Source organism: Ranitomeya variabilis, chromosome 1, assembly GCF_051348905.1.
Source record: "Ranitomeya variabilis isolate aRanVar5 chromosome 1, aRanVar5.hap1, whole genome shotgun sequence".
Classification (NCBI taxonomy): Eukaryota; Metazoa; Chordata; class Amphibia; order Anura; family Dendrobatidae; genus Ranitomeya; species Ranitomeya variabilis.
This window is the reverse complement of record NC_135232.1, coordinates 117,723,875-117,739,317: the sequence shown is the minus strand read 5'-3', so window position 1 is coordinate 117,739,317 and position 15,443 is coordinate 117,723,875. Positions and strand designations below refer to the sequence as shown.

The window sequence follows — 15,443 nt, the reverse complement described above, 5'->3', positions numbered from 1 at the left end:
TAAAATAGCTGCTAGGAAACCACTGTTAAGGACAGGCTACAAGCAGAAGAGACTTGTTTGGGCTAAAGAACACAAGGAATGGACATTAGACCAGTGGAAATCTGTGCTTTGGTCTGATGAGTCCAAATTTGAGATCTTTGGTTCCAACCATCGTGTCTTTGTGCGATGCGGAAAAGGTGAACGGATGGACTCTACATGCCTGGTTCCCACCGTGAAGCATGGAGGAGGAGGTGTGATGGTGTGGGGGTGCTTTGCTGGTGACACTGTTGGGGATTTATTCAAAATTGAAGTCATACTTATCCAGCATGGCTACCTCAGCATCTGCAGCGGCATGCTATTCCATCCGGTTTGCGTTTAGTTGGACTGTCATTTCTTTTCGACAGGACAATGACCCCAAACACACCTCCAGGCTGTATAAGGGCTATTTGACCAAGAAGGAGAGTGATGGTGTGCTACGCCAGATGACCTGGTCTCCACAGTCACCAGACCTGAACCCAATCGAGATGGTTTGGGGCAAGCTGGACCGCAGAGTGCAGGGTAAAGGGCCAACAAATGCTAAGCTGTTTAGGGGGGAGGGGGGTTAACATAAATGGAAATTTTTCAGTTATTTTTATTTTTCGTAAATGGAGAAAAAAATCACCCCAAAATATATGTATAACATATAAACTGATTTAAATTGCAGGACAATTCCTGATAATACAATACCTCTGAAGACTGCGGACATTAGTGATTGGCTTCAGCAGTCACATGGAAATTTAGCTGCATCAAAAGTAAACACAAGACCAACGCGGGGATGTAAGAAATAAACTGGGGGGGTTGTCAAATCAATTACTGGTGAAACTGTGACCTGTTCGCATGCAGACCGTGGTTGTGGACATGAGCAGACACTTACTTGATTTTGAAAGATTTCCAGGTTTCTCAGTGTTATTCCATTCATATTAAAGCAGTCAACTGAGTTAGACATTGGTATGAAACGGCTATAAACAAAAAGTATAATTATATACTTATAACAATATATAATATATATTTGCTTTGTAATATTATAGAAAAGGTTTTTTTAATTAATAAATTAAAAAAAAAAAAATCAGAACATGAAGTTACATATTTCTACATAGCAAAATGTGGCGGGGATATTTGAGTAAATGTCATTCATATCCACGTAATTATCAGGTCTCAGTGTTTTTCTGCTGTGAAAAAAGGCAGAAGCAGGAGTGGTACCTACATAAATGAGGAAGATTTAGAAGTCTCCATTCATTAATCTAATATTAATTAATTTAACGGTGTATAAAAGATACATCAAGATAAATAAAGTACAAAGTGTGAATTAGGGGTTGCGACCTCATGAACAATTGAAGGTACTGGATGTTAGCGGTATGCCTGCATAAGCTGTTGCTTTTTTGTATTTTGTTTTTATCACTGCATTTGAATAGCCATAATTTTTTTTGTTTATTATCAAATTTGTAAGGTCTACATTTTGTAGGATAATTTTTGGTAGCACTTTCATGCACCCCAAGATCTCTGCAGCTAATCACTGGCCTCAGCGGAGCACTGCACAAGGCTACTGAAGTTAGTGATTGGCTTTAGAGGTCACATGGGCAGACGGCATGTGACCAATGCCAGGAAGTAAACAAAGATCTGCAGGAAGCCCTGGTGCAGCAGAGAATTCATCATTTAACCCTTTAATAAGAACCTTACAACGGACAATGCCCATGGATCAGGCGTGATTTTAGCCAAGTATGTATGACTCTGAAACACCATGGACTGAGCCGCACGGGAGACTAGTGGAAAAGACAACATCATCTCCAAGTCAATACGAGTAGGCCAAAACCAAATATGTGTAGGTTTATTTACTATTTTAGTGGTTAAAAAACAAAAATCTTAACTTCATAGAAAAATAAATATTGGATTGTGTCGCCATTTTCGGAGAGACAGAACTTTTTATTTTTCCATCAAAGGAGCTGCGTGAGGGCCTCATTTTTTGAATAGCGAGTTGGTGTTTTTATTTATACCAGTTTGGGATACATGATACATTTTGATTGCTTATTATTGATTTTTTTGTTGAGGTGTTGTGGAGACTGAAAAACCACATTTCTTGCATTTTGATTTTTTTCCTCTGCACAGCATTTACCAACTGGGTTAACTAATCTTATATATTGATAGACTTAATTTTTACAGACACCATGATACCATATACAGTGGGGCAAAAAAGTATTTAGTCAGTCAGCAATAGTGCAAGTTCCACCACTTAAAAAGATGAGAGGCGTCTGTAATTTACATCATAGGTAGACCTCAACTATGGGAGACAAACTGAAAAAAAAAAATCCAGAAAATCACATTGTCTGTTTTTTTATCATTTTATTTGCATATTATGGTGGAAAATAAGTATTTGGTCAGAAACAAAATTTCATCTCAATACTTTGTAATATATCCTTTGTTGGCAATGACAGAGGTCAAACGTTTTGTGTAAGTCTTCACAAGGTTGCCACACACTGTTGTTGGTATGTTGGCCCATTCCTCCATGCAGATCTCCTCTAGAGCAGTGATGTTTTTGGCTTTTCGCTTGGCAACACGGACTTTCAACTCCCTCCAAAGGTTTTCTATAGGGTTGAGATCTGGAGACTGGCTAGGCCACTCCAGGACCTTGAAATGCTTCTTATGAAGCCACTCCTTTGTTGCCCTGGCGGTGTGCTTTGGATCATTGTCATGTTGAAAGACCCAGCCACGTTTCATCTTCAATGCCCTTGCTGATGGAAGGAGGTTTGCACTCAAAATCTCACGATACATGGCCCCATTCATTCTTTCATGTACCCGGATCAGTCGTCCTGGCCCCTTTGCAGAGAAACAGCCCCAAAGCATGATGTTTCCACCACCATGCTTTACAGTAGGTATGGTGTTTGATGGATGCAACTCAGTATTCTTTTTCCTCCAAACACGACAAGTTGTGTTTCTACCAAACAGTTCCAGTTTGGTTTCATCAGACCATAGGACATTCTCCCAAAACTCCTCTGGATCATCCAAATGCTCTCTAGCAAACTTCAGACGGGCCCGGACATGTACTGGCTTAAGCAGTGGGACACGTCTGGCACTGCAGGATCTGAGTCCATGGTGGCGTAGTGTGTTACTTATGGTAGGCCTTGTTACATTGGTCCCAGCTCTCTGCAGTTCATTCACTAGGTCCCCCCGCATGGTTCTGGGATTTTTGCTCACAGTTCTTGTGATCATTCTGACCCCACGGGGTGGGATTTTGCGTGGAGCCCCAGATCGAGGGAGATTATCAGTGGTCTTGAATGTCTTCCATTTTCTAATTATTGCTCCCACTGTTGATTTCTTCACTCCAAGCTGGTTGGCTATTGCAGATTCAGTCTTCCCAGCCTGGTGCAGGGCTACAATTTTGTTTCTGGTGTCCTTTGACAGCTCTTTGGTCTTCACCATAGTGGAGTTTGGAGTCAGACTGTTTGAGGGTGTGCACAGGTGTCTTTTTATACTGATAACAAGTTTAAACAGGTGCCATTACTACAGGTAATGAGTGGAGGAAAGAGGAGACTCTTAAAGAAGAAGTTACAGGTCTGTGAGAGACAGAAATCTTGATTGTTTGTTTCTGACCAAATACTTATTTTCCACCATAATATGCAAATAAAATGATAAAAAAACAGACAATGTGATTTTCTGGATTTTTTTTTCTCAGTTTGTCTCCCATAGTTGAGGTCTACCTATGATGTAAATTACAGACGCCTCTCATCTTTTTAAGTGGTGGAACTTGCACTATTGCTGACTGACTAAATACTTTTTTGCCCCACTGTATGTGTATTTTTTCTTTACATTTCTTTATTTTTAATTGGTAAAAGTGGAGTGATTTAAATTATTATTTTTTACTTCATATTTTATCATAGCATTGTCGTGGGGGTAGGTGGTGGGGGAAATAGGCAACCGAAGGGATTCTAGGGCAGAACTGCGGCACTTAAATGCTGCTCTCAGTTATTGGCAGTGGCATATAAGAGGTTATCAGCTGAATTGTTTGGGTAATTTTGATTTGTGACTTCATGATTTTTTACCAACACACAGTCCTAAAAAATACATGGACACGCGAACAGCTACATAGACTATAAATAGGCAAGAGTGAAAGAAAGTGGCATACTACACTGATATGGGGTTAATCTGCAGGTTAATAGCGTTACTAATGTGCCTGGCACCTGCACTTAGCTGAATGCTGCAGGGAGAAAATGAACTTCGGGGGAGTATTCGGTTTCAGTCACCGCTCTGAGAATACAGAGCTGTGACTGTAACCGCACCACTGGTCCTGACAGATACTGGCTCTGCATTGGGGCCGACTGTCAGTCAAGGCCGGGGGCGGTTACAGCCGCCACTCTGTATTCCCAGAGCTGTGACTGAACCAGTGCCGCCCAGTTAATGAAACTAAATGCTGCCGAGAATCAGCAACCGGAGCCCAATAACAGCAGAATTAGACACACTGAGGTCAAGATTAGAAAGAATCACAGAGTCAAAAGAAGTCGTGGTTAACGACAACAGGCCACAAGGATTATATCAAAGACCAACAATAATAATGATTAACTCCCATCGGGAGTTTAAATAGGGCGTGGTAATGTGTTACTGGTCATAGAATCAATGACCAATCACCGAGGCATAATCGAGTCCGATCGACCCCAAAGCAAGATTTGGATTGGGCCCCCCCTTCCTGGTATATAGATTTATGTCCTCCATCCTGCTACATATATCCCTCATTCTGGTATATATGTGCCTTATCCTGTCTGGCCCATCCTGGTATATATGTCCTTTATCCTAGATCCCATTCTGGTATATATATACTTCATCCTGGTATATAAATCCATCATCATGGTATATGTCCCTTATCCTGGGCCCCATCCTTACATACATCCCCCATTCTGGTATATATGTCCCTTATCCTGGGAATATGTTCCTTATCTTGGGCTCCATCCCGGTATACATATATTCCCCATACTGGTATATATGTCCCTTATCCTAGGTCCCATCCTGGTATATACATACCCCATCCTGGCATACATGTCCCTTATCCTAGGTCCCATCCTTCTATATCAGGATGGGGGATATATACATGTCCCTTATCCTGGGCTCCATCCTGAGATAGATATATCCTCCATCCCGGTATATATGTCCCTTATCCTGGGAATATGGCCTATAACCTGGGCCCCAACCCAGTATACATATCCCCCATCCTGGCATACATGGCCCTTATCCTAGGTCCCATCCTTCTATACTTGGATGGGGGATATATACATGTCCCTCATCCTGGGCCCCATCCTGAGATAGATATATCCTCCATCCCGGTGTATATGTCCCTCATCGTGACCCCCATGCTGATATATATACAGTTGAAACCAGACGTTTACATACACTATATAAAAAGATACATATGCATGTTTTTCTCAATATCTGACATGAAACCAGAATAAACCTTTCCAGTTTTAGGTCAATCAGGATTACCATAATTATTAATATTTTCCAAATGCCAGAATAATGAGAGAGAGAATGTTTTAAGGCAACTTAAAACATTCACCTGGATGTGCGGCATCGGCGGCTCTCCACCGGCACGGGTCCAGTAGCGACCTCTGTAACCACAGTCGTTACACCCCGATGACAACATCTGCTGACCAGCCCTACAATAAACTGGCCAGCACGTAGCGACAGAAGCAGATGTAGTTGGAGCAGGGTCAGGTAAGTATAGTACTAGAAGGTAGTTACAAAACTAACCTTGGATCATGAAGTATTCTTTCCAAGGAAAATTCTTTCAAATATATGATGAGCGCTGCTAAAGAACACATAACCATCTTGTCTAATTTCAGTATTTGCAATAACCTTTGAGAACCGGCAAACACATCTAGGAAAGAAAATATGAATTAATTAATAACAGTATAAAAATAAAATAATGCATTATAACAGCATGTAGTAAATGGAGAGGAAAACATGGAGCACCTAATAAAAAGGAATAGGTTACCAAGACTGAGCCCTAAAACCTTCATTAAAGTATGAGATTTTATTTATTTAAGGTGTGCATTAAATTATTTACTGTTCTCTGACTTATTATTTCCGGCACTGCTTTGGTCCCTCTCCCGCATCACGTGACTGCACCTTTCTTGCCGGCTTACACCGCCAACCGTTCCTTTCTTAATGTAAGTCTGTAAGAGCCTTATTCTGAGTCTAATAGATACACACTGAGTAGGTAACTTTGGGCCTGCGCAGAACATGCTGTGAGCCGGCTGATCACAATCGCATCCACATGATTCAGGAGAAAGACTGGAGCAGCGCTGGAAAATGGAGAAGAGAGCGACCGGTAAGTATTTTAAAGCACACACTGTAGAGCACATAACTGATTGCTAACAGAGGGGACATAAAAACCTGCTGGAGTGCGTCTTTAAATGCATGTATTTTTGGTTAAACATTGTTTATCTCAGACAGCCTCTATTCTTCACTGTGCAGTGCTGGCTGCAGCCTGCTATGTACAGTGGTCCACAAACAAGAAAAAAATAAAAATAATTATCCCCTAAGATACAGGCGGGAATGCATATTTGTAGGAAAAAAGGAAGGAACCCTCTAGCCCAAACTGATGCACTATGTTCTGCCTAACTCATGGCTTCAGCTCTGATGCTGACATCCCATTAATTTATCCTATCTCATTGTTTGATTTTATTAATAATAATAATAATTTTATTTATATAGTGCCGACATATTCCGCAGCACTTTACATTTAAGAGGGGGCTTGTACAGACAATAGACATTACAGCATAACAATAAACACATAGATCAAAACAGATACCAATGAGGAATGAGGACCCTGCTCGCAAGCTTATAATCTATGAGGAAAATGGGAGACACGAAAGGTGATTTTGAGATTGGACAGTCTAAAATTGCACCAAATTTATCACTAGTGGCTCACAATAGTGGCTTACAGCAATTTTTGGCTGGCTTTCTCTGCACCACTCTTGGTTTTGAGACAAAAGTTCAATGCACAGTAATAAAATAAGAGTATAAAACACTTAATAAATGATCTGAACAGTAGGCAGTGTTTATAAAAAATATTAAAAAGATACTACAGAAGGGGACAAACAATACAGCATATATAATTATATAAAATAAAAAGAACAACAAAAGAAAAGTATTAAGCCTGTGTCATGGAAAAGGCACAGATCTTAGAGGATGGAAGCACACCTTTTAGGAAAACGGTACTGAACCACGGCAAACTAGGTCTTCCAGAGATGACAATAATTATAATTCAAAATTTGCATTCATCAGAAAAAAGTCACTACAAAATTCCACGCTGGACCTGATGACCTCAAATCGAGGCAGGTCAATGGGTTGCGGCAAGGTCCCAAAAATTATGAGATCCCTAAATTTCAGGATATCGCCCCACCTGGAGGACCCCAGCGGAAGATATCAATGCCATAGTTTCCCATCATGAATTTAGTTTTCCTTAGACATGGCATATTGTTATCCATCTGTCCAATATGAATTTGGAACTGATGCACTGACCGCCCCAGTTGTATGAGCCACTTCATCCCGAAACTGAATATAAGGGTATGTTCCCACGGTCAGTAATCAGCAGCGCTTTGAACGCAACACATGTCCGCTCCGTCCAAAGCGCTTTCGGCTTTTGAACGCAGATGATTCCGCATGTGTTCATTGAACCGTACGTAATAACCGTGCCCTATACATTGTATGGGTAAGAAATTTACCTTGAGGAGATTCGCGACTCCACAAGATAAAATGACATGCTGTGGTCTGGAGAGACGTGCCGCATGTCCGTCTCCACTGGTAAGCCGTGGGCGTCGATGCACACATAGTGGGCAGGGGATTTCTTGAAATCCTATCCACTATGCTGTAACATCTGGATGCTGCGGATCTTTAGCACCGTCCGCCCATGTGAGTATAATCTAACCTCTTTTTCTCATCTTTCAGGATACATCGGGGGCTTATCTACAGCATTCCAGAATGCTGTAGATAAGCCCCTTATGCCGGTGGGCGTAGCTCACCTTCGATTTTGGGGGTGACAGGTTCCCTTCAAAAGTAGTGTAAGTTGGAATGTGACTATCTAATCAGAAACGACTATTTTGTGTAAAGCTGGGACGCACTGAGAAAGAAAGATTTCTAGTGTAGTGGCGTCTGTAAGGCTACCTTCCTACGATAAGCTTTTGAAGCATTAAAAAACGCAGCATCTTACAGTTCTAGCAAAGTGAATAGGATTTATAGAAATCTCATGCCCTCTCTGTTGCTTTTTAATGCTTTTTCAACAGCATGTCGATTTCTGTTGTGGGTACACCGTGTCTTCTGTGCTGAATTTCTCCATAGATTTACATTAGATGCGGGAAAAAATGCAGCATAAAAAGCACATGCGTTTCTAGTGTGTTTCCACCTCGGACACGATGCAAAAATGCATGTAATCTGCACCCAAGTACATCAATATAAAGTTCTGGCAAAGCAAAAAACCAAGACATATCAAATACAAAGCAGGTGTAATTAAAGAACGACATGCCAAACAGAGTAAAAAAAATGCAGGGGCAATGAAAAAATGCAAGTAAACTAAATTAAATAATGAGTGTAGAAATTCTGCAACACAGAACACTCACCAAAAGCTCATCGTGAGAGCCTGGCTTAAGAATGTTAAGGCTCTAGCACTTATTGGTGACCAATGTCATAGAAAAGAAACTTCTGAGCTGAATATATTCATTCCCTGCGCTTTGTTCCATAACGCAACAAATAAATTATACATCAAGATTTATTTCCTGCACATTTTATGGCAGGATCAAAACGTTTTAGCTACAGAGCAATACCTCAAAAGCTATCAAACTTAAAAGCTGCTGGCACCTTTGAGATGGATTTTATTTTTTATTTTATTTTTTTTAAACACTGTCATTTCAGGTTACTGTTAACTTATAAAATTGTACTAGCCATCAGAATACAATCATCATTCATTTTCAGACCCCCTGATATGCAGCCTGCTCGAAGTTCCAGAATTTTTCTCCTGCGGGAGTGTCTCTCTCAGTAATATAGGCTGGATCTGAGCTATGTGTATCCAAAGGTGCTGAGGTTTTCAGTAGCTTATAGAGTACATCAGCAAAACTTCTATCCTGCACATTTTTCCATTTCCTGCATTTTCCTCCTTTTCTATAACCGGTTTTCTCTGCTATAGCTAAGCAGATGAAATTTCAACAAATCTGATGCACCATTGTGGATATTTTTTGTGAGCAAATTTAACTATGGGGTGGATATTAAAATATGCAGCATTTTAATTCTTTGTGCGAATTTGATGTAGATTTTTGCAATGGAAATGGTAAAATCTGCACTAAAAATGGAATGGGAGGGAAGGACAAGGACAGATCACTCAGATAGATAAAGGGCTTACAACTTGAAGCAATATGGTAGAGCATTCTTACTGAAGACCATTTAGAAAGTTACTTAGAGAGGTCGTTCAGTGAAAACAAATTAACATCTCTCTAACTGCTGGGACTCTCAGCGATCGGCAGAACGGGGAACTTTTATCCCCATTAAATAGGGCAGCTAAGTGCAAATGCAACCTGTGTAGCCATGACAGCCAGGGAGACTGGGATTTTTGCTATGTACAGAAATATTGTTGGATTTCTGTAAATATAGAGCAGGTTCAAGTCTCCTAAGAGGACTACAAAATATCTTGAAAAATATACAATTTTTTAATTTTTTTTAAAATGTAAAAATTTGAATCAGCCCTATTTTCCACTACAGTATTGAAAAAAAAAAAAGACATGTGGTATCGCTACATTTGTAAAAGTCCAGTTCAGCAAAATATTAACCTCTTTCCGACATCGGGAGTAGTAATACGCCGATGTTGGACACCCTCCCTTTCCCGGCACATGTCAGCTGTTTTAAACAGCTGACATGTGCCCGAAACAGCTGCGAGTGGAAACGCGATCTACCCACGGCTATTAACCACTAAATGCCACTGTCAAACTCTGACAGCGGCATTTAACACGCGCTTCCGGCAATTGCGCCAGAAATCCGCCCATCGGTGACCCCGGATCACCGATGGGCTGGCATGACAACCATGACCTGCAGACCCCTATGGTGGACACTGCCGGATTGCTATGAGTGCCGCCCGGTGGTCGGCGCTTATAGCAAGTGAGTAATTCTGCTACATATAAGCGATCTGATCATCACCTGTTTGTAGCAGAGCCGATTGGACAAGTGCAGCTTCTAGTCTCCCATGGAGACTATTGAAGCATGCAAAAAGTATAAAAAAAAAAAAAAGTTTAAAAAAAATATTAAAAAAATTATAAAACATATAAAAGTCACCCCCCTGTCCCATTCAAAATAAAACAATGAAAAAAAAAACAAAACACACACATATTTGGTATCGCCGCGTTTAGAATTGCCCGATCGATCAATAAAAAAAGTATTAACCTGACCGCAAAACGACAAAAAGTCAAAATGACAGAATTACATAATTTTTGGTCGCTGCAACATTGCATTAAAATGCAATAACGGGTGCCTAAAAGATTGTGTCTGCACCAAAATGGTATCATTAAAAATGTCAGCTCGGCCCGAAAAAATAAGCCCAACCCGAGATCACAAAAAATGGAGATGCTACGGGTATCGGAAAATGGCGACTTTTTTTTTTAAACAAATTTGGAATTTTGTTTTCACCACTTAGATAAAAAAAAGAACCTAGACATGTTTGGTGTCTATGAACTCATAATGACCTGGAGAATGAGAATGGCAGGTCAGTTTTAGCATTCAGTGAAGCTAGTAAAAAATAAAACAAAAAACACGCATGCGCTTGCACTTTTTTTTGCAATTTAACATCACTTTGAATTATTTTATAGTTTTCCTGTACACGATATGTTAAAACCAATGCTGTCGTTCAAAAGTACAACTCGTCCCGCAAAAAACAAGCCCTCATGTGGATATATTGCCAAATGTCAGAATTAGTTTTTTTGGGAAGTTGCAACAGCGCAGAAGAATTACATTAAGTGGTGATTAAAAAGTCTACCCCAAAATATTATCAATAAAAATGTCGCCACTGGACCCAAAAACCAGGCCATAACACAGCTCCATCGGCCAAAAATTGAAAATACTATGACTGTTTTACAAATTTTTTTATTTTTTTCATCACTTAAGTAATAAAAAAAAAATCTACAAATTTGGTATCGCCGTATTGCCATAATAATAGGGACCTGGAGAATCAAATTGCAAGATTATTTTTACAGCATAATGAATACTGTAAATAAAAAAAAAAATACAAAGAATTACAGAACTGCGCATTTTTTGCTATTTTGCTGCACTTGGAATTTTTTTCCTGCTTTACTGTACATCACATGATAAAATAGATGGTGTCATGCAAAAGTATCACTCGTCAAAAAAAAAAAAAAAGCCCTCAGATGACTACATTTACAGAAAAATAAAAATTATGACTCTTGAAAGATGGAGAGAAAAAAATGAAAGAGTGAAAACAGAAAATCGGCAGTTCGGGAAGGAGTTAATAGGTGCGCCCTAATACTTTTGTCCATATGGTGTGTGTGTGTATAGTATAATATATATATATATATATATATATATATATATATATATATATATATATATATATATATATATATATATATATATATATATTTTCTATACATATAAAGTCAGATATCTGTTAGAACTTATTGCATTTGAAGTTCTAAATGAAAGCCCTATAGTATGACATGTACGGTTACATTCTTTGTTCAGCTGCTATGAAAAGTGCCATCTAGCACCAAGAAGCTGCAATCCACTGATGCACATCAAAGCGTTACCTACAAGACGCTTTGGTCAATTGAAAGATACGCTTTTTACTCCAGAGGCAGACGGAGCCTGAAAAGCGTAACAGATAAAAGCCATTGTTTCCATAGAATATTTTTATTTTCACAAAACAAACTTTAGGAAAGTTATTAATATTTATGTTTAGGAAGACACAGCAGGGCAGCACACTGTCCGCAAGATGATAGAAGAACGCCTGAAACACCATTGCAATAAATATGCTCAATTCATCAATTTCAAGACTTAGTCAATATCAGTGCCACATTTCTATTGATCCAACAATAAAGAAAAATAAGAATATGTGACAACGCAAGTCAATTAAAGAGGCATGTATTGGGAGACAGATACTAATGACAATGTACATTTCATCTATACTAAGCAATAAACTTAATTTGTGCATTTCAACACATTTAAAAGAAAAATTACTATACTTAAGTATAACATTAAAAGTCCACTATGCAGACAATTCATTCTCAATTACTAGATAAAATAAAATACAAACAGCCCATACTCATCTCTGTCAGCGATGGGTCTACTAAGACATAGTTATGTCACTATTCAACAAAAGCTTGGGAGCAGAAAAGCGCAATAGGGTTTTAACTGATAACCACAGGCAAATAAGTAGGGAGTGCTTGCTCACCCATTAGGGTTGTGAACCCACAACAATTTCACAGCTTTGGTAAATCAGTTGCAAAACCAGAAGAATGTTGTAATGAAATATTAAGTGCTTTTTTCCACGCTGCCAAGTTCCCCAGCAAGGATACAGGACATATGGGAGATGAAGCAATGCGGTTTTATTATGCACTGCACCAGAAAACTCTCAGCATCCGCTACATCCATGTTAAGTTCTATGGAAATAAAAGGAATATGTATTCTTGTATAACGCTTAATTAGTTTCATGAGCAATTGTTTTCTGATGTTTCTTAAAAGCTCTTCAATGTACTCCCTTATAAGGGTATGTGCACACGTTGCGGATCCGCAGCGGATTTGGCCCTGCGGATACGTAGTTTTCCATGCGGTGTACAGTACCATGTAAACCTATGGAAATCCGCTGTGCACATGTTGCGGAAAATTCTGCCAGAAACGCAGCGTTTTATTTTCCGTAGCATGTCAATTCTTTGTGCGGAATCCGCAGCGTTTTACACCTATTCCATTATAGGAATCCACAGGTGTAAAAACACAGGCGAAATCCGCACAAAATCTGTAGAAAGCCCGCAGGGAATCCGCAGGTACAACGCAGGTCATTTTGCTGCGGATCCTGCAGAATCCGCGAGGAACAATCCACAATGGAATCTGCAATGTGTGCACATACACCCTAAAAGGGGTCATCTATTATGTTGCTGTGATTTATTTTCAGAATTTTTCCACTCAGTGATGTCATTATTTTGACAGGCACTTACTAAATTTGTCATTGCTAGAATAGAATTTCAAGATCATTTTTGTAAGGTTTCGCCTCGTAAATGGGTTTATGCCAGAAATCTTTAGCATGTCTGCCAGGACTAAGTATTTCAAGCACGTTGTTCTTCTTGGGCTTACAGATTCATGATAATTTTTAAATGTTTCAGATCTGTGTGGGCTTTCTCAGACTCTCCTCTTGGTGTATTGTCCCTCCACATTCTCTGATCATCGATAATAAAACCGCATTGTTTCATCTCTTGTGTGTCCTGGTTCCTCCTGTGGAACTTTACCATATAAAATTCCATTGCAGCATAATCATGTCATGTCACCCCTGCAGTCAATCAGCAGCCTCTAATGGGCATCTTCGTGCTCACTTCCTTCGGACAAAACATCATGGGGAAGTGAGAACTGCTGCTGCTCTCATTTCCTCACAATGTCACGCGAGTCCCAGAAGACTCGGCACCAATGTGGCTAGAATGCTGCTGAGTGCAAGTTGGATTTATTTTATATTTAGGAATATAGTAATTGAGATGGGTGGCCCAAGTAGTGGGCAACCCCTTTAATAAAACATGTGCAATGTGAGCAATGATAACAAAAAATTTATAAACGCAGCAAACACAGACATACAAAGAAAAAAAAAAAGAAAAACTACACTATTCACCTATTCTTAAGTCATTTGTTAATTCAGCGTCAAACTTTGAATGCAGGTTTCTTTTAGCAGTGCAGGGGTCAATGTGCTCAGTTGAGATCTACTGGGAACTTTTCTGCATCAAGGATCTCAGCTGTTTACTGCTGACCACTCCCCTCTCCTATATAATCTGGGCCCTGGCAAGCACTCATTGCCAGAGGTAGCTTCATGCTGCATGGTTAGGAGATGGTGGTTTGTTGTTGTTGTTTGAGAAGGCGTTTCGTGGATTTATCCAACTGTTGCTAGGTTTTGGTAATGTGCTAATTCCCCTCCTAATCCTACTTTGGTTTTACCCCATCCTCCACTCCCCAGTGTTTACCCCTGTTTGTGTGAGTATATTTGTATGACTGGTATTTTCCTTTATCCCTGTTTGTATTACCTTGTTACACTGGTTGGTGTATTACGGTACCACTACTACTTCCCTTGGTGGGGGAAGGGTACAGACTGAGGGCGGTTTCAAGAGCTAAGGCAAGATACTGTATGTGGCCCCGGCGACTTCACCATCAGAAGTAAACCAGGGAACAGGGCAAGCTAGGGCACCCCTAGTGTTAGGGACAGAGAAATAGCCCCTGGTTCCTGGAAACCCGACAACAGAGTTGTGACAGATGAGCTATCAGAAAATGATTGAACTCTTATATGTAAACCATGCCATTCTCAGCCAAACAAGTAATCACTGGAGACCACTGAAATGAAAAAAGGGTTCACAGATCTTAGCTTCTTATACAACTATTAGAACGCACTTGAACACTGCTTGTAGCAGTATTTGGATGTGTTGACCACTTAGAGCACATAGACATACATGACTGTCTATTTTTTCTTCAATGCATTTAAGATAATTTAAGTGTTATTCCTATAATAATAATAATAATAATAATAATAATTTTATTTATATAGCGCCAACATATTCCGCAGCGCTTTACAACTTATAGAGGGGACTTCTACAGACAACAGACATTACAGCATAACAGAAATCACAGTTCAAAACAGATACCAGGAGGAATGAGGGCCCTGCTGCTCGCAAGCTTACAATCTATGAGGAAAAGGGGAGACACAAGAGGTGGATGGTAACAATTGCTTTAGTTATTTGGACCAGCCATAGTGTAAGGCTCGGGTTACCGTGGACACTCACCCTAAGGCTCGGGTGTTCATGTAAAGCTGCATGAACCAGTTAACTGCCTAAGTATGTAACAGTACAGACACAGAGGCTATTAACTGCATAAAGTGTATGAGAACATGATGGAGGAACGTGATTATGTTGTTGTTTTTTATTAATAGGCCACACAGGGATAATTAGGTTAATGCGTTGAGGCGGTAGGCCAATCTGAACAAATGAGTTTTTAGTGCACGCTTAAAACTGTGGGGATTGGGGATTAATTGTATTAACCTAGGTAGTGCATTCCAAAGAATCGGCGCCGCACGTGTAAAGTCTTGGAGACGGGAGTGGGAGGTTCTGATTATTGAGGATGCTAACCTGAGGTCATTAGCAGAGCGGAGGGCACGGGTAGGTTGGTAGACTGAGACCAGAGAGGAGATGTAGGGTGGTGCTGAGCCA

At 40.0% G+C, this 15,443-nt stretch overlaps 1 protein-coding gene and 1 long non-coding RNA gene across 2 annotated transcripts in view; one reads left to right on the top strand and one right to left on the bottom strand.

The window, feature by feature from the left end:
- Nucleotides 1-15,443, bottom strand: part of MSH3 (mutS homolog 3) — a 240,166-nt gene that overhangs the window by 140,087 nt on the left and 84,636 nt on the right. Inside the window, exons 10-11 of the mRNA XM_077288361.1 lie at nt 5,749-5,875; nt 893-977 (exon numbers count right to left, since the gene is read on the bottom strand). Of these exons, the coding sequence (XP_077144476.1) occupies nt 893-977; nt 5,749-5,875 (212 nt within the window). The remainder of the gene's footprint in view (nt 1-892; nt 978-5,748; nt 5,876-15,443) is intronic.
- Nucleotides 1-15,443, top strand: part of LOC143807137 (uncharacterized) — a 40,848-nt gene that overhangs the window by 9,519 nt on the left and 15,886 nt on the right. The gene's annotated exons all lie outside the window — the stretch shown is intronic.